We start from the raw sequence: 19,641 nt of genomic DNA on the forward strand, positions 1-19,641 counted from the left end.
TAAATTAATGGTACAATGATCACTCAAGGGAGAATTAGAGATCGTTGTTTCTGCAACGTGTTCTGAGATTGATCTTGATATCAACCAATAATCAATACGTGATCTGATTTGGCCATTAGGTTTGTACCAAGTAAATTGTTTAACATCTTTGTTCAAAGATCTCCAGATATCAAGTAATTTGTTGTTGTTAATAAAATTTTCCATTAGTGGGTTTCTGTATTCCCTTGAGATTCTTGAAGGCCATCGATCCATCCACTCATCAGGAGTTAAGTTGAAATCACCACCTATCACCATATAATCGGTGGGAAATTTTACCTGTAGTTCTTTTATAACCAAAGAAATTTGATGTAACATGCTCCTGTTTTTTTGATCATTGTTATAACCATAAACACTGATCAAAATAATAACAATGTTATCCATATCCAAAGCACAAGCTACCCAGTGTCCATCTTTATCTGCCTTATTACATAAAATCTTACCAGGACATCTATTGAAACAGATGGCAACTCCAGCTGAACGATTTGTCCCATGACTGAAAAGGACTTTGTCCCCCAATTGCTGTGACCAAAACCTAACATCAGATTCATCAGAATGGGTTTCTTGAAGAAAGGTGCAATGTGCTTGTTGTCCCTTGCAAAACAGAAAAACAGCTTTGCGCTTAACTGAGTCTTTAAGTCCCCTTGTGTTAAAAGAAAGAAAAGAAATGTCAGTTTTTACCTGGAACATAGAACACATAGAACACAGTTAAATCAGTCAGAACTTCCACTAAGTGAAGAGAAGTGGAAAATAAGAAAAGCCCACAAAGACAACTTTAGGCCATGTCCCTTCAATATCAAAATATTATCTTTAACTTAACCATCCAACTTTTTTCTCTTTTTTTTTTATCAGGAAAGATTAAAAACCTGTTTAATGCTTATTTATTCATTGGTTTGGACTACCAGTATACTTCAAGTGATTATACTAGGTGATTCTGTGTCCATCGATGTAACCAGCCCCTCCCCTGTAGTAAGCACGTTTACCAGTTGCCCGTGCTTGTTGTATCTTCGGCCACAGTGCCATCCGAGCCTCCCTGTCAGCCTTGCAGAGATCTTCACTAAAGCCGATCCCAAGATCTTTGCAGGTGGAGGAATCTTTGGTCATCTTCCAGATCGCATCCCGGTGTATTCTCTGTGTAAACTGGACGATGACCTGCCTGGTCTTGTTATCCTCACGTGTGCCGAGCCAATGAGCGGAGTCCACAATGTAGTTAATGTTGGGAGCCCAGGTGGGGGAAATCTTTATCAGCAGGTCAGCCACCACTTCTCGTGTGTTTTCTCCTTCTTTCTCCTTTATCCCTCGAATTCTCAGATTCCACCGGCGCTCGTATCGTTCCATCTCCAAGACCCTGTCCATTAACTCAGCGTTGTCTTTTTTAATCACTAACATCTCCCGTTCCGTGTCTTGTAACTGAGATTTACAGTCCTTTATTTCCGCCGCGTTAAACTCAACAGCTTTAGCCATGCTGGCTAGCATAACTGAATTCTGTTGTATTTGGGCACTGAGACTATCCACTTAATCAGTGAGTTGTTTTATTGCTTCCAGGACGACTTTCATACCTTCATCAGTAGATGAATCTTTCATTTTGGCGGGCGGTCGGTTTTTTGTTGGAGAGAATGGGTGTTTTCTTTTTAGGCTCTCGGTCGCTATTTCCATCTTAGCCGCGTAGTTATGATGAGTAGCAGCCGTATTCCCACAGGCTGGAATGGTAGGTTTCATGACTCAATTCTTGGCAATATTAAATGACGAGACAAAATAAAAATGTTCAAGAGTCAGGAAAAGGTAGTTAGACGGTGAAGTTAAAAAAATTTGGGACAAACAGACAGCTCTCAAAAGTTATGCTGCATCCGGTCCGCCATCTTGCCCACACATCTTTCCTATGAGAGCTGCTCAGTGGCGCATGAAGCAGAGAAAACTCTTTTTCCGGGTTTAGAAAAGTGAAAAATACCCGGATCTACTGGCCCATAGAGCATGCGTGGAAGTGATTAACGGCAGCCGAACGCAGCCGAGTGTACCCATTGACTTCAACTCACTGACTCGCTCACTCAGAGCGACTTAAGCGAACAGCGCTGGTGCACGAGCATTCCTCTCGTAGTAGCTTAGCTTATTAGCAACAGCAGCTAATCGGCGGTATAACGACAGCGCTGTCGGTTTTAATATTTACGTGATTATCAAATAATGGTATATTTATCTCTCTCTCACTCTACACACACACATATACATACAACTCATCAGGGAATCATATTGTAATCACGACTGGAGAAATCAAATTAACAGAATCGGAACGTGTCGTGCTCATAAAAAGGTAATAAAAGGTGCTGCTTGTAATATTGCCCCGTGTTTTATCACACAGCTCAACTTTTGAAAGTACTACGTTCAGTACCTTTCAGTAACTGTCTCTAGTGCTCCGCGCTGCTCACTAATAACCGGTAGTTTGAATACTGACCGCAGACTGTATATACGTCCTCTGATACAGACACGGTAAGACGACCATATTACAGGCTTTACAGCCAACAGTGTATGGATGTGTTGTAAAATGGTAAAAATGATGAATTGTGATTAAAAACTGATGAATTACAGCAAAAATATCCATTACTACGGCCGGTATGAAGCCTGTGCTGTCAGAAACTCTTAGAGTTACATGTGCGTTCACGCGGTAGAGTCCCGCGGGTCCGATGCGTGTTCATTTTATGTCTGGAGAATGTCTTAATTTTTTTAATAATGGCTATAAAAAAATGCTTTCTGAAAAGTCAACATGTCTCAAAAAAATTATCCAGTGAATTAAGGAGGTCTCTTTCCCAATGTTAACAAATGGAGAAAAGTCTTTCTGAGCCAGTGTGCATCACGTGACGCTGTAGTTCCACTTTCGGCTACTACGTAAATTTTGCTTCAGAGGGTGGCGCACTTCCTGGGGGCTTGCGAAATACAGCTAGTGCTTCTTCTTCTTCTAGGATGCTGCAACTTGGCATCTGCAGAGGAGCTGCTCCTTGTTTACTCTCCCTCTTACACTCAGTCCCTGCAGGTAGAGCAGAGTAGTTGTAACAAAGGTGTTACTCTCAAATGAGGTGAAGTCAAAAAATGACTGGCTCAAAAATATGCTTGAGTAGTTTTTTTTTTTTTTTTACACTTTTGCAATACTTGTAATGTGTCACTACCCACCCCTGGACAAACTGAGCAAGAGTGTGTAGGAGAGGGTGCACTACAGTTCACGACAGGATACGGCCACTTCACTACACGACACACATGACACCCACTTTCATTTGCAGCCCACCTACTTCAATATGCAGAGATATGAGAAAATGCTCTGTAACATTATCTTACACAGCCCTCTCATTTTCGATATGTGCATTTATTATTATCCTTAATGTGTTAATCATTACTCTGTCAGAGGAAAATGCACACTTAGTCTTTGGTCATTATGAAATGCATGTGATGTGACTCACTGTTACATCACATGCGTGTCAATAAACTATTGTCAAATAAAGGCTTTTGTTCAGTATCCTCATATTGTACATCAATAAGAGGTGTTAATGTGCCAATTAGTCAGTGTGTGGTACCCTTTGGATATGCATGTTACTGTCCTCATCAGTGGACATGGACCCTGAGGGCATGCGCACAATACTGTTGATCGATAAACATGCTCGGCACAGCTGGCCATAAGCACATCACCACACTTCCTCTCCACTGCTGTAAAATGACACTGTGCTTCCACTGTGTAATTTCACAGGATCCATAAACCCAAGGTCATCTGCAACCAAAGCAAACTGCCTGAATATGAAGCACCAACGTAAACAGACACCATTTCAAATGGGAATGTAAATTATACATTTAGACAGGATGTCCAGGGAATATGTATATCTAGGGTTAGTCAAAGTCTTTTGTGACACTAGAGGCAAAGTTATTGTACAGCTGCTTGTTTTTGGATTTAACCTGACAAAATATAATATAATATGGTCCTGTAACAGCGAAGAAAGCGTTGTGAGCAAAAGTCATGGCGAAAGACAATATTTGTGTGTTTCATACACATCGATCACTACTATACACTATAATCTAATTATATTAAGATAAGATAATCCTTTATTTATTCCCTAGAGGGTAAATTCAAGTTTTGCAGCAGTACAAGGGTAAAAGTTGCATGCACGAAAGGTCAAATAGAATAACATATAATAAATAAAAGATCAATATATTGTAAAAAAAAACAAGTAGTGAAATAAAAAGAGATACACATTTTTAAAAAGTGGAGGAGTAAAGTGTTATTTCAGCACCTGAGACATTCTGTCACAGTGTAAATGGTAGCAGCAGCAGATTTATTTAAATACATATGTATATGTGTGTGTGTGTGTGTGTGTGTAATAGTATAATACTAACAATATTAATGTAGCTTCATCTAACCAGAAACTGTGCAGAAACACTGAGTTTAAACAAAATGAAAAGTCACACAAACCAAACAAAAGAAAGCTGCTCAGCCTTGGTATGTTGATTTAGAATTTTATTATGAACATGAATAAAGCTTTGGAGCTTCAGTCTAGTTGGTAGAGCCCTGGTAGTGACTCACTTGTGTTGAGCTGTTGTAAAGGACGTCAGTGCTGTCCTGGAGTCATGCTGTAAAGCCTGTTTCTGTCTGACTCCATTTTATATACGATCTTTCTGGCAACTGGCCGAGGAACACTGTGAGCCTTCAGAAGAAATACACAGGGTTGGTTTGCAGACGTCCTTTGTTCATCCGGAGGTCATTACAAGTGCCGTAAAGAGGCCAGTATGCTGGATACCCAGAGAGTCCTGGAAGGGAGACCACCAACATCACAGCATTGTCTGCGCAGTGTGGGGGAGCTCCCTGTGTTTCAACTGCTGAAGGACATACCTGCTGTGTCTGTGTGGCTGTCTGTTAAGAGAAATTCGACCTGTCAGTCAGTGGCTTGCATAACATTTACATGGTTACACTATTCTTTCCCCTCTTAGTGTTTTTTCATGTGGTGGTGCTAATTAAAATTAGCTGGGCATATTACATACAATACAGTCAAGTCAGATTCCTACATTTTTTGCCTTGTCCAAAACTGACTACACAGAGCAGTCTTTATTCTGTTACAAGGTCACATCTGAACCTTGAAAATACTCAAATTAATTTTGCAATATTCCCTTAGCATGTCCAGTGAAACAGCACACCAGCCCTTATCTGACTTGCCATCAAAATGAACAAAGCATTAATGAAGAAAAGTCCCAACTTGTCTTTGGGGACACAAAACTAGTTTCAATAGTTTATTTTGAATGTATTGTTTTTTCTTCTATTAGATTTTGAAAATGTTCATGAAATCTGTTAATGAAACATGAAGGTGTGTCTTCATACATGTTTCTTCACATGTTAACATACTTTAATTTATTGTGCTTTTCAGGAGCCATTTGAGGATGGGTTTGCTAATGGTGATGAGCTGACCCCGGCTGAGGAGGCTGCTGCCAAAGAAGCAGCTGACTCCAAAGGGGTGGTCAAGTTTGGCTGGATTAAGGGGGTGCTGGTGAGTCACTTTCACAATGCTATCATTTCTTTCAAATCCTGCTTCCTTGTAGTCATTTAGTCTTCTCTTGTTGTTACTTTTTTTTTCTAAAAGATTCCTTCAAGTCACGTCATTCAAGGAATCAGTTGTAATTAATTATATAATGAGCCCAAACAACTAGAGAATATTTAGTCATATATGTGATACATGCAAATATATTTATGTGTTGATCAGAAGAGTTTGGGTGAGTGAGATGAGGCCATCATTAAATATTTGATCAAGTATCAACTCTTTATGACAGAAAATATGCTCTGAGGTTGCATGAAACAAGCTGCAACATGAAGACTAAATGTAACCTGAAATTTTGCTGCTTGCATAGTGTTTGGCCACTTCACCAATGTTTCCACATACGTCTCATATTTTGAAGCTTAACCATAATTTAGGGACAACATTTTTGACAATGTGTATTGGTCTTCACGTTGTGTACTCACAGTCTCACTCTGTTCATATGTCCAAGTAGTCAAATCCAGTGTAGTGGATCACAGGTGATAGGTGTGCCACTTTATTATTTGAAGTGTATGTGCAAATAGATGACACTCTGTTAAGGATTTTGAACCATTGGTGTGAATTACTTGTAGCTCAGACAGTTGGTTGGTGGTGGTTAAAGCTACAGTTGGTAACTTTAATGAAAATAACTCATATTTGCTGAAACTAGGACTGATCCGAACTCAGAATTATGTCACTCAAATCAGATTTGGCAGCTCAATACAAATATTCGACAATACATTTGTTTCCATATAAGGATGTAAATTCAGTGTGATTTCATCATTCACGTGGTATCGTAAACAAGCTAACGGTGCCAACGACAGACTGTAGCTGTGCAACATTTTTTGTCGACTGTAGATATCAAACAAAAGCCAGAGACTGTGTTGTACTAAGATCCTGTGAGCTGTAAATTCTCACTTCTAGACCAGATAATGTGTTCACAGAACTTTACAGTGCAGAGTAGGGTTGGGAGCCAAAACTCGGTTCCAAATTAGAACTGGGTACTTGATGCCAAGTAGGGTACCCATGAAAAAAAAAGATTTGGTTCTGCTTATCGGTTCCTAAATGTGACATAAAAATGAATTAGTGCAGACAAAGGCTATATATATCTGCAAGGCCGTGGCTTGTCTGGCTACCTTCCAAGACCTTTTCTCATCTGCCAGAAGTCAGGATCTGTTAGGTCATGCATCAACACAACAACATGTTGTGTCATAGCCATTAGGGATGCACGATAACTGTTTTTTTAAAACCGATACCGATAACCGATAACTTTCAGCTCCTAAAGGCCGATACCGATAACCGATAACCGATAACACACACATATACCTAAGATCATGAAATCAATACTATGAACAAAACCAAAAACAGTTTTGACTCTTTAAATGAAGAGATATTTATTTTTTCCAATGAAAAACTATTGGCAAGCCTCTCAAACATTTTCTTAAGGCTATCAAATAAACCTATTTGATATCTCACATCAACTTAAGTAAGGTGCATTACTTATTGATATAAACAATGAAGGCCCCTTGAACTGATGCAAATAAATGCATCAGCATTACAAACTGAAAAAGTGCAAAAAAAATTAAATATACATTGAAAATTAATACACTGACACAAGTTATATTCAAACATTTCTATGTAAACAAACTGAAAAAATGCATTCCTCAATTACAATAAAAAATGATGCACAGCGCATAATGTACTGACTCAAGTTAGACTTGTCTATGTAAACAAACTGAAAAAGTGCATTCCTCAATGACAATAAAAAATAACAGAAGTTAGATTTGTCTATGTAAACAAACTGAAAAAGCGCACTCCATAGGAACAAAAAATTAAGTTTAAAGGATTTTGGCTTGTGGTTCCATTCAAATGAATACCATTAATTAAAGTAAATGAGGTTGAGTTGTTCTTTTAGCTTATGGAAGCTTTAGACAAGAGGGAAATAGCTACAAGCTTTAATATTTCAAAAGATGGCACATGTTCTGACCTGATATCGCACTGTATTCTCAACACTCAAACTTTTGGTTCCTTTAAGAGGTGAACTATTTATCTACTCTTCTACCTCTGGATGGATCAGGGGAAGATTTTTTTTAATGAAAAGCAGCTTTTCTGCCTTTTCGCATGCAAGTCTGTTTCTTTGCTCGGTCATCACGTGTCCAGCAGCAGAAAACAAACGCTCGCTGTCGACGCTAGTGCAAGGTGCTGACAGATATTTCTGAGCAAGCTGGGCCATGCACTCAAAGCGGGACTGGTTGCTCCTCCAGTATTCCAGTGGGCAATGGCTCAAGTGAAGCGTTGGCTCCGACAGATATGACTGGAGCTAAAAGTTAACAAAGCACAAGCAGAAAAATACAATCTAATTATTATGGTGTTCTGACCATTAACATGAGTTATAAGTTGTGTCTTTAGAAAATGTTAAATAAACCTATACACTTACTTCTGCATCAACTCTGCTATTTTCCTGATGAATGGCAGCTTCGTTGTTTTCTTCCAGTATTGCCTCAAACATTCCCAACAACGAGTTGTTTCCATCTCCCCTGCTCCTCTTCTCTGGTGGCTCCCCTGGCTGGGGAGTGGCAGCTGTGGCACCATCATTCTCCAGCAACTTTTCCCGCAACATACCTGTTGCTTGCCGTTTTGATGCGAGGGTGAAGTAGCGATCCTCATACCGCGGGTCCACTATTGTTGCCAGATAGTACAGGGGCTCCTCCTCCACGTGACCAAAACGTGTTTGCACTGCTTTTAACAGCGTGTCCTTTGACGTCTTCACGCCGTGGTCTGTTGGAACAGTTTGCTTAAGCAGACGCGTCAAGGCTTGAATGGAGGGGATAACGTCTGCAGCTGTGGCTGTGGCCTTGCTGATGTTCCTGGTCAGCTGTTCACATGGATCGAGGATGGTCAGGATGTTTTCGACCAGGGTCCATTGGTGGGCGCTGAGTGTTGCGGGCAAATGGTATTCAACTGCATATGCTGCAATAGCTTGCTTCTGTGCCACTAGACTCTTGAGCATGTAAAAAGTGCTATTCCATTGCGTAGCTATGTCTTGTTGGAGTCGTGTTTGTGGCACCTGCAGCCGCTCTTGTAACTTCCTCAGGGCGGAGGATGCTACTTGAGACTGTCTAAAGTGTCCAACAATCTTGCGCCCAATGGCAACACAGTCAGACACAGCTCTTTGACTTAACACAGCCTCGTTCACTGCAAGCTGTAAAGAGTGGGCCATGCAGCCCAGGCTTGCAACACCACCCTCATTCATTGCCTTTTCCATATTGCGAGCATTATCTCTTAAGACAACATGCACCATCTCCTTCTTAATATTCCACCGCTGTAGCATAGCTTCAAAAGTCTGTTGAATCATTATACCTGCGTGTGATCCGGGCAGCTCCTGGGAGTGCAACACCGCTCTGTACATTTTAAAGTCTGTATTTATCCACTGCGCGGTCAGACTCATCATGCTTACAGGGCTGACATCACAAGTCCATATATCCATGGTGAAGCTCATGTCTTTCACGTTGTTATCAATCAAAGTGTGAATACATTTGGCAATCGCATCATACTTAGCTGGAAGGCACACATCAGAAAAGTAGCGGCGGCTCGGCAATGTAAACCGTGGCTCCAAGTGATTAATCAGACGGGAAAAGCCTCTGTCCTCGACCAGGGTGAAGGGCTGGTCATCAAGCGCCATCATGTCCATGATTAAATCTTCAATAGCCTTAGCCCGTGGGTCATCTTTGGAAAACCTCTTGGATTTTTCGAAAGCCTCGCCGATGTGTCTAAGTCCCGGTGGCTTCTTTGCGGGTGGCTTTAAGTTGCTAACGTTAGCGTCTTTAGCAGCCCGGGCGTCCTCATTTACTTTCAAAACTCCATCGAAGCGGTGGTTATGTTTCATGTGGCTGATCAGGTTTGAAGTATTAAACCTAGTGCTAGTTCTCCCTCCTCGTGGAACTCGCTTGGAACATTTGTTACAAGTAACCAGCGAACTGTCTTCTTCGGAAACTTTGAAGAAGTCCCACACAATCGACGCCATGTTCTTTGTTTTCGTCAGCACGCTGCTGCATGCTGCATTCAAGGTGTAACGTAAATTCCCCCGTTCCTCGTTTGCTAGTCGTTCTTTCGACCTTTTTAAGTTCATGTTTCTATTTTTTATGTGTAACGTGGAAAAATAGTGTAGATATCAATTTAAGTCAGCAACTACCAAAATTATGAGTTAACAAGTTGTTTTCTGACATGAGGGGGTATTCTTGATTTTTCCCAGTGAGAAAGAGATTTTCTGATTATGCCGACATCACGTGAACGCAGCATTCACTGTAGGCCATTCGATTCTCATAGTGGGAGCGAGGCACTGCCGTGCTGACAAAAATATATATGTTATCGGGGCTTTTCGTCATGTTATCGGACTTATCGGAATTACGTCATAATTTCCTGTTATCGGCCCGATAATTATCGGCCCGATAGTTATTGTGCACCCCTAATAGCCATACTTGCCAAACCTCCCAAATTCCCGGTAGATTCCCGTCTTCGCTGCCCTACCCTGTGAACATCCAACATGCAGCAGCTGGTTAGAGAGTTAGTACTAAAAATGCACAGAAATTTTGATTTTACAAAACTTGTCTGTATAGCTCCTTGGTGGCAGGGCCCCGGGGGTGGACGTGGTCCGCCCGGAGTTCCTCAAGGCCCTGGATGTTGTGGGGCTGTCGTGGCTGACACGACTCTGCAACATTGCGTGGACATCGGGGGCAGTGCCTTTGGACTGGCAGACTGGGGTGGTGGTCCCTCTTTTTAAGGAGGGGCACCGGAGGGTGTGTTCCAACTACAGGGGGATCACACTCTTCAGCCTCCCTGGTAAGGTCTATTCGGGGGTACTAGAGATAGAAAAGATGAACCACCAGATAGTTGAACCCCGGATTCAGGAGGAGCAATGCGGTTTTCGCCCCGGTTGTGGAACTGTGGACCAGCTCTGGACCCTTGGCAGGGTGCGTGGGAGTTTGCCCAACCAATCCACATGTGCTTTGTGGACTTAGAGAAGGCATTCGACCGTGTCCCTCGGGGAGTCCTCCGGGAATATGGGGTTTTGGACCCCCTGATACGGGCTGTCCGTTCCCTGTATGACCGGTGCCAGAGCTTGGTCCGCATTGCCGTTAGTAAGTCGAACTCATTTCCGGTGAGGGTTGGACTTCGCCAGGGCTGCCCTTTGTCACCGATTCTGTTCATAACTTTTATGGACAGAATTTCTAGGCGCAGCCAGGGTGTTGAGGGGGTCCGGTTCGGTGACCTCAGGATTGGGTCTCTGCTCTTTGCAGATGATGTGGTCCTATTGGCTTCATCAGGCCGTGACCTTCAGCTCTCACTGTATCGGTTCGCAGCCGAGTGTGAAGCGGCTGGGATGAGAATCAGCACCTCCAAATCCGAGACCATGGTTCTCAGCCGGAAAAGGGTGGCGTGCCCCCTCCGGATCGGGGATGAAGTCCTGCCGGAAGTGGAGGAGTTTAAGTACCTCAGGGTCTTGTTCACGAGTGAGGGAAGGATGGAACGGGAGATCAACAGGCGGATCGGTGCGGCGTCTGCAGTAATGCGGACGCTGCACCGATCTGTCATGGTGAAGAGGGAGCTGAGCCGAAAGGCAAAGCTCTCGATTTACCGGTCGATCTTCATTCCTACCCTCATCTATGGTCATGAGCTTTGGGTAGTGACCGAAAGAACAAGATCGCGGGTACTAGCGGCCGAAATGAGTTTCCTCTGTAGGATGGCTGGGCTCTCCCTTAGAGATAGGGTGAGAAGCTCGGTCATCTGGGAGGAGCTCGGAGTAGAGCCGGTGCTCCTCTGCGTTGAGAAGAGCCAGATGAGGTGGCTCGGGCATCTAATTAGGATGCCTCCAGGACGCCTCCCTGGTGTGGTGTTCAGGGCACGTCCCACCGGTAGGAGGCCCCGGGGAAGACCCAGGACACGCTGGAGAGACTATATCTCACAGCTGGCCTGGGAACGCCTTGGGTTCCCTCGGGAAGAGCTGGACAAAGTGGCCTGTGAGAGGGAAGTCTGGGCTTCCCTGCTTAGGCTGCTGCCCCCGCGACCCGACCCTGGATAAGTGGAAGAAAATGGATGGATGGATTGTCTATATACAGACTGTGTCAGATGTCTGCAAATTTGGATACTAGAGTGCGCATCGGGCTGCACATTCCTGTCTAAGACTAAATAACTGAGCCCAAGAAATTAATTTCACTATGTACTACCACTGACAAAAACAAGTAGTCCTAATAAAAATAAATAACATTTTGCTGATCACACAGCTGATTGACTGTCAGTGGGACGAGGCAGAGGCAGAAAACCAGCAGTTTTTCCTCTCAGCGCCACAGTGTCTAAATGGTTAAATGTTTAGCTGTGAAAAGTGTCTTCTTCAGATTTCGACAGATTTCTTCAGATTTAGTCAGACCTTAGATGTAATTCTTTATAAATATGATGAGGCATTGCTCCGTCTCTCATCCAGCTGCTCTCTGTTACCAGGGACAGATTTAATGATTTTGGGGCTTGTGGTCCCAGCCCCACTACCTTGCTTTGATTTCACCTATTATCTAACTGGAAATAGAGAGAGAGAATAAATCTAAAACAAAGACATTTTTGTTATCAAAACATTCTATCCCCCCTCCCTCCCGAAAAAGAACCCCTGTAAAAAGGAAAAAAAGGAAGAAACCTCAGGAAGAGTGGCAGAGGTTGATGAGGGATCCCTCTTCCAGGACGGACAGACGTGCAATAGATGTCGTAAATAACAAATGAAGTACAATCATGGCAAAAAGGAAAGAGAAAGAGAAAGAGAGAGGGGGAGAGAGTGGGACTGTGTTATTGCACAGCTCTGATTGGTTGTTGTCATACAGCCGCGGTGGATTCCAGCAAATGCCATCAGAAGCACCATGGGGAGGATGTGGACCAGGACAGACTGTGTGTGTCATGTCGTACTCAGGGGACGTAGAGACAGTTTCAGCAAATATGAGTTATTTTATACAAGTTCCTAACTGTAGCTTTAACCACAGAGGAAGGAATTCCTTCCAACCACTGAGAGATGAGGTTCATGTCGAGCTCTGTTTGACACTTGTCTGATTTATTGAAAGTACAATCAGCAGAGGACGGCACCTGTCTGGATATTTTCATCCTGCTTTTAGTTTGACAGAACTGTCCTTACTTCCTAAAAACAAGCATCACACTAATCCTTATGCCTCTTGGTTTCTAATGGCTTTTATTAAATAGTTTGGGATTATATCATCTAGTATAATCACTAAAGTATAAGATGCTCAGCACACCGCAACTGCTTTAAAAGTAGTTGAGGCACATCTGCTCGATAGCGAGGATTGTCTGTAGTTGCCACAATCAGCCGGGGCGGCCACCCAGTGGAGATCTACAGTCTCTACTGAGGGCACTTTTCTACCTGTTTTATGTGCCTTGTGACAACACACCAACATAGACTCAGTCAGACAAGTCTGTATTCATCAGCTTTTCATCTTTTCTTTTCTGTTCTTGCCTTTTCTTGCCTCTTCTTTTCAACAGCTAATGCCAGCATACAGGACATGGAGGTGGTGGAGTTCTTGTATATTAGACAGCTACCTCTGACTGGCATGAGCCAAATGCAGCTTTCATTATGTTCTCCACCCTTTTCTCAATTTTCACCTAAAAACTATCTGTTGAGATCTTGCTGTGGTTTGCAAGTTCAACCAAATACCAGAAATTTGAAATGATTGTGGAAATCTACATAAGAAAAACCCATCTTTGGTAAATTGAAAGTGAATAGTCTAGTTGAATTGAACCTGCAGTAACAGTCCCTCCTTTCTGCAGGTCCGTTGCATGTTGAACATTTGGGGTGTGATGCTCTTCATCCGCATGTCATGGATCGTGGGTCAGGCTGGAATTGGTAAGCAGAGATCATAATGACAATGTTATCATCTGTTCAGAATCATGTTCACTTCTCAGTTGTGAGTCCGTACTAGGGCCGAGCAATTAATCAAAAGATAATCAGTACCGACATTCAGAAGCTCTAACCAACTTAATCTTGCCCAATTCGGTTATTTCGATAATTATTATTTTTAAAATTCTGTTAATCCTGTCTCACCGGGATTGCCAACTCCCACACATCTGCCGGTCGTCTCACACTCTGTCGGGCTCTGTCTCACGCTCTGTCTCACGCTCTCGCGACACCAAGGAAAATGTCACGCCAAAACACTGCAACAGCAGAAGTGTTTAGCAAACATGTAATTGGCTGAGGAACAAACAAGTGAACCCTTATATTACACTTCAACACACCATGGTCAATTGAAACCATGTCAGTGAACTATGAGGGCAAAATTCAAATCCCCCCCAAAAAAGAAAAGAAAAAACAAAATAATCGTTCATGAATCGTAATTGAGGTAAAATGTTATTCCTGATATTAATTTAAGGTTACATTGCCCAGCCCTAGTCTGTACTCTGGAGCTGGGAAGCAATGTTTGCAAACAGCTTGTGGTTGAAGGCGTGAGGACACCGTTGCTTCACAAGAAAAAGCAGATGGTGTAAGACGCCTTGTTCCTCTTCAAAACTGTTAAATCATTGTGTTTTCTGAATTGCAACAACTTGCTGAGGGACAAACAGAGTAGATGACAATGAAAGAGCCAATAGTCCTTTGGATCTGACCTGAAAAATACATCACCTGTGAACTCAAAGGTTTCAGAAAATGAACTCTTTAAAGCACAGCATTGCACAGCAACACAAATCTGTTTTCACCTGTTTTTCAAAAGAAACTTCCACTCTCCCAGTTTGGAGGCTCTGTCTTATCAGCTGTCACCTCACAGTCCCAATCAGTGCTGTCACAGACAATTGTCAGGATGACAGCTGGAGACTGCTAAGGCTACAAACAGCCATACACCTTGTATTAGAACATTTAGATGCCTTATTGTAAGAAGAGCTGGACAATGTGGAGAAAATCAAATATCATAATATTTTTGATCAAATACCTGGATATGAATATTGTGGTGATATTGTAGGGTTGACTGCTGGTGATTTCACCAAATACTTACAAAATAAGATTTTTGATAGATAATCAGTAATGTTGGTAAAGACAAACAACAGTTCCAACAGTCTGGTAAGGTCAGAAAATCAGTCATGTTGCTATAATGCAGCCTCGACCACCAGGAGCAGATGACACTTATCATATCACCATATCCAAAATCTAGGACCATGTCTAGTCTCATTTCACAATATTGACATCATACTGGTATATTGCCAGTCCTCGTCATAAATAATGATTACTTGCATTACTGGTTTTCCTGAGCATAACTTCAGTTTGACAGGTTGATTTCTATCTTTCAGGCAGCAGTTCTTTTCAGTTGTCCACAGAACACTGAAATCAGCTCGCAGAGCCTCGAGACTCTGTTGTTTCAGTCACCATCCTGTCTCATGATAATGCAATAACGATTTTGGAAAAAAAAGTTCACGGTTAAAGCCCAGACACACAAAACCAACATCAGTGGCGACAAAAGCCCCCTGCTGTGTCACCTCATGTCTCAGCCAAAAAGTTGCACATGTATGCACCAACCAGTGTGTACATTCTATGCCTGTGTGAGAGGAGATACCCCTCCATACCAGCAGATGACACTTGTGTGTATTCATCACTCAAAAAGGGAAGCCAGAAGACCACCAGAGATTAGTTAACCAGTTAGCACATTAACAACACAATCTTATGCTAACAACTCAAACCATCAGGAAACATTTCTGTTAAAGAGCTCAGCGTTTAAAGGAAAACTATCTTACCTTGTGTAACGATTTTATTCCCACCTCACTCCCTCTTGACTCCAGCCTTCTGTTTACATTTGTCACTTTGGTTTCTCTTCCTGTGTGCTGAGCTGAACAGCCAATCAGAATTATTCAGTTCACTGATGAGCTCCATGGCTGTTGCTGCCAAATCAATATGCTGAATCAGCAGAAAAAAGCAGACAAGGTTCAGCAAAGGAAATGGGTGCTCACCAGTGGCCCAACTTTGACCGATGGCCGGCTGTCGGCTTACCGTGCGTACCCACCAAACGCGATGAAAATTATTTCATCGCGCCTCAAATGAAATCGCGTTGCGCCAGACGCTCCAGTTTTGACGCTCGTACAAAAACCCCAAAATGGGACTCGACGCGCGACGAAATCGCGCCGCGCGTTGAGCCCGCCCAAACAACAACATTTCTTCCGCCATTTCATTCTCTCGTTGACGATCGCTGCACTGCACCTGCTCTGGAGAAGTTCCCAGCGTCGTCTGCGGGCTAGGCGCTGACGTCGGTTCTGGGTGCCTGCTACCCTACTGAGGCGGCGTGAGCTCGGCGAGTTCCACCGTCTCCTGCAACAAGGGACAGGAATTGTCGTACAGCTCTGGGTAAGCGGTGACGGCGACGATAAGCTGCTCCTCCATTGTTTCTGGCGGTTTGATTAGATTTTGCGAGGGAACACCAGGACGTCCATACGTCAGCACGTCGATGACGATCTCAACGCTGATAGGCTGTCGCGGCGCGTCTTCACGCGACGACGCCGCAAAAGTTCAATTATTTCAACTCGAGCGTTGCGCAATCGCGTCCAACGCGCCGCACAATCGCGTCCATCGCGTCGCCCGGCAAAATGAGGCGTCAAATCGCGTCTTTGCATTGACTTTGTATGTAATCTTGAGGCGCGATCATTTTTAATCGCGTTTGGTGGGTACGCACCGTTAGTGTGTCAGGGCCTCAATGAATCATACTGTATGTCAGGAGTGCACATGATGAGTTTCAGACTGAAGAATAGCTGCTGCCTGAAAGGTTCACCAGGAATGTGAAGATTTCATGTGCAAAAATGGTCTGATGGATGTAGATGGATGTAGCATAGTCCTTCAGAAAAGATTGAGGTATGCAGTGGAACAGTAAAACTGCGTCTGAGACAGATGTCGCTCATATTTCAATGCTGTAACAAACACAAACTTATCATTCACAATCATCTAATTTATAGAGCCCAGGTTACAAAGTGCTTCACACAGGGCAGCAAATAAAAATCAACAACATCAAATGTGATCGAAAAAACGAAAGAGACCACAAATACACCAGGTAAAACTGAAATCCTAGAAATAAAAGATAAAGGAAATAAGAGACAAGTAAACAACAAGTAAAGTTGGGGAGAGTAGTAGAAATGTATTGTAAAAGTAGACGAGTTTATAAAGAAAATTCTGACTCAGGTAGCCAGTGATTGGTTTGGAAAGAGAAATGTCTTTGGAGAGACAGATCTCTCCAAAACTAGATACATAAAATCTGCATGGAAATACACCAGCGGAGAGAAGTTATCCTCCCCTTTAACTGTAGGCTGCAGCTGCTTAGGAGCCTGTTTGTTAGTCAGCCAATGTTTGACTCTGATGTGACAAACCCTGCACATAACTGACGAATTCAAATATTACTGTCAATAAAAATTAACGAGCAGTGTAGCACACACCTCACTGGGTGGTCATTTCGAACCCCGTGTTCAACACTGTGTGTCACTTCTTCTTTCCCCTTCACACACAGCACAGCTCCCCAGTGTCCCTGACCTCCAGCACTTGTTGGTAATTCTCCACTTTGATGTGAAATCTCAGCAGACAGTGACACGCGGCCCACTTCACTGCACTGCCTCATCTCTGTGGCTGCATTGTGACTTTTCACAGGGTTCTCTGACTTATTGGAAGGCCTGCTAGAAAACTGTTAGCAGTCTTCCAGATTCTTTTCATTCAAGAGATTAATAAAGTTCATATCGTGTTTTCTTCTGCAGCTCTCTCCTGTTTGATTGTCCTCATGGCTACCGTAGTGACAACCATCACTGGCCTCTCCACCTCTGCCATTGCTACCAATGGATTTGTTCGAGGAGGTAAGTCCAATGATCCCAGCAGTGAGCCGTGACTGACTGTGGGGGCCTCCTCCTGCTGTTTGCTGGGACACCTGCTAATCCACCTGAAAGAAGGATTAAACACACATCTCTCCCAGTGGGCTCACTGAAAGCACAAACTCAATGAGATTCCAGTGACTGGGTGGTCCAACACACATACTAACACATTCCTCATGCACTAAATCAGCTTGTGATTGGTTCAATATTTCATACTAAGGTAATGAATAAATTATAGTGGAGTAAAATCATATTATATTTATCCTTAAATTGGATTCTTTCTAGAGCTGCACAGTTAAATAACAATCCCCATCACAACTTGGGCCCTCAAATGAAATGAACATGAATGTGTGCTCATAGACAACTCTGCTGCATAGCAAATCAAGCACTTCCTAGACTAACAACCACAGCTGTCATGCCGCTGCGCACACACCCTGCAGCGGCAGCCTGTGAAATGCTTTTCTGAGTGTTGCAGCTGCAGAGTAGAGGAGTCGTATACAACAGAGAGCAGGCGGCAAAAAAAAAAATGAAATATCTGCAGCAGAAGGCGACAAGCTAATGCCCTCTGTGGGTATCATCATCTGTTGCTCGGTAGTAGTTGAATTTGTGACAACTGATGTTAAGCAAGAACTAGGGATGCCAACAGTTAACTGAATATTTTTGACTGATTACGCATGTTGGTCTGTAGATTAACTTAAGTTCACTGCACTGTGCACCAATTAGCTAGTGGCACTGCTCATTCGTAGTTACCACTAGTAAAATCAAGTCCACCCTCCCCTTTCTAGAGGCAGGCATATGCTAATGGGGGCTATTTCAGCTTGATTTAAACTGTGACTTTTGACTCTAAAGAGGGACACAACGTGTTCAAAACTAAGCATCAAGCACCAAGCAACAGTTCATTGTTGACTCTGGAGACAAAACAAGGGCCACTGATTAGCTTCATCTGGACCTTTGATTTATATCACATGATCCTCATCAGCAGATGAAGTTCACTCCTAAGCTTACAAAGATGAGAAACATTTACAAAGCATAACAGCTACTGAGTTTACACATCAACAGATGTATCTCCATGAAGACTGAGCATGTCATCCATGTCAGGTGGTTGAAAGCTCAGGGAAAATTGAGCGCTTTGACTTGGATTTGGGATTATTTTGTCCAGAACCCCAAATCCAAAAAAATGGGATGTTGTGTAAAATGTAACTAAAACAGAATGCACTCCCCTTTTAACATATACTTAATTTAATACAGTCCAAAGACAAGATATTTAATGTTCAAACTGATAAAATGTATTGCTTTTTCATTGTTTTTTACGTACATTCATTTTGAATTTTTAAGCCTGTAACACATTCCAAAAAAGTTTGGACAGGGGCAACAAAAGACTGAGAAAGTTGTTGAATGCTGGTAGGGCGAACACCCCAAGTACTGAGGCTGTATCCCTGCCCCAGCACTGTGGGTTTGATTCCAACCTGCGCCTCTTTGCTGCACGTCATCCCCTCTTTCTCTCCCTTTCATGCTTAAGTTGTCCTGTCAAATTAAGGCATAAAGAAAATTAAAAAAAAAAAAAAAAAGAACATCTTCAGAACATTTCACAGGTTACACCGGTTAACTAGTAATGCAATAAAGTATTATTATTTGGGGATGAAAGGAGCATCCTCAAAACCCTCAGTCCTTCACAAGCAAGATTCACCACTTTGTGAGAAGCTGTGTGGGCCATCAGTCCAACAGTTCAAGAACATTTCTTAATGCACAACTGCAAAGAATTATGATTTCTACCATCAATACTATCATCAGAAGATTAAGATAATTCAGAGAAAGCTCTGCACGTAAGGGGCATGACTGAAAACCAGCACTTGAATACCTGTGACCTTTGATCCCACAGCTCTGGATTTAAAACCAACATGACTTTCTAATGGATATGACAACATGGACTCAGGAACGCTTTGGACCATTGTCAGTAAACACAGTTCATCTCTGCATCCACAAATGCAAGTTCAGACTCTACCATGCAGAGTGAAAGCCAGATATCAACAACATCCATAAATATGGCCGACTTCTCTGGACCTGAGCACATCTGAGACAGACTAAAGTGTGCTGTGGTCTGATGAGTCCACATTTCAGATTGTTGTTGGAAATCATGGATGTCATGTCCTCTGGGCTAAAGGGGAAAAGGACCATTCAGATTGTTACCATCTTAAAGTTCAAAGCA

At 42.8% G+C, this 19,641-nt stretch overlaps 1 protein-coding gene across 1 annotated transcript in view; it reads left to right on the forward strand.

Annotated features, from left to right (window-relative positions):
* The window catches only part of slc12a2 (solute carrier family 12 member 2), a 99,057-nt gene that overhangs the window by 26,226 nt on the left and 53,190 nt on the right, over positions 1 to 19,641 (forward strand). The window contains exons 2-4 of the mRNA XM_042509081.1: positions 5,427 to 5,546; positions 13,386 to 13,461; positions 17,325 to 17,420. Of these exons, the coding sequence (XP_042365015.1) occupies positions 5,427 to 5,546; positions 13,386 to 13,461; positions 17,325 to 17,420 (292 nt within the window). The remainder of the gene's footprint in view (positions 1 to 5,426; positions 5,547 to 13,385; positions 13,462 to 17,324; positions 17,421 to 19,641) is intronic.

This window comes from Plectropomus leopardus, chromosome 20 (genome assembly GCF_008729295.1).
Source record: "Plectropomus leopardus isolate mb chromosome 20, YSFRI_Pleo_2.0, whole genome shotgun sequence".
Classification (NCBI taxonomy): Eukaryota; Metazoa; Chordata; class Actinopteri; order Perciformes; family Serranidae; genus Plectropomus; species Plectropomus leopardus.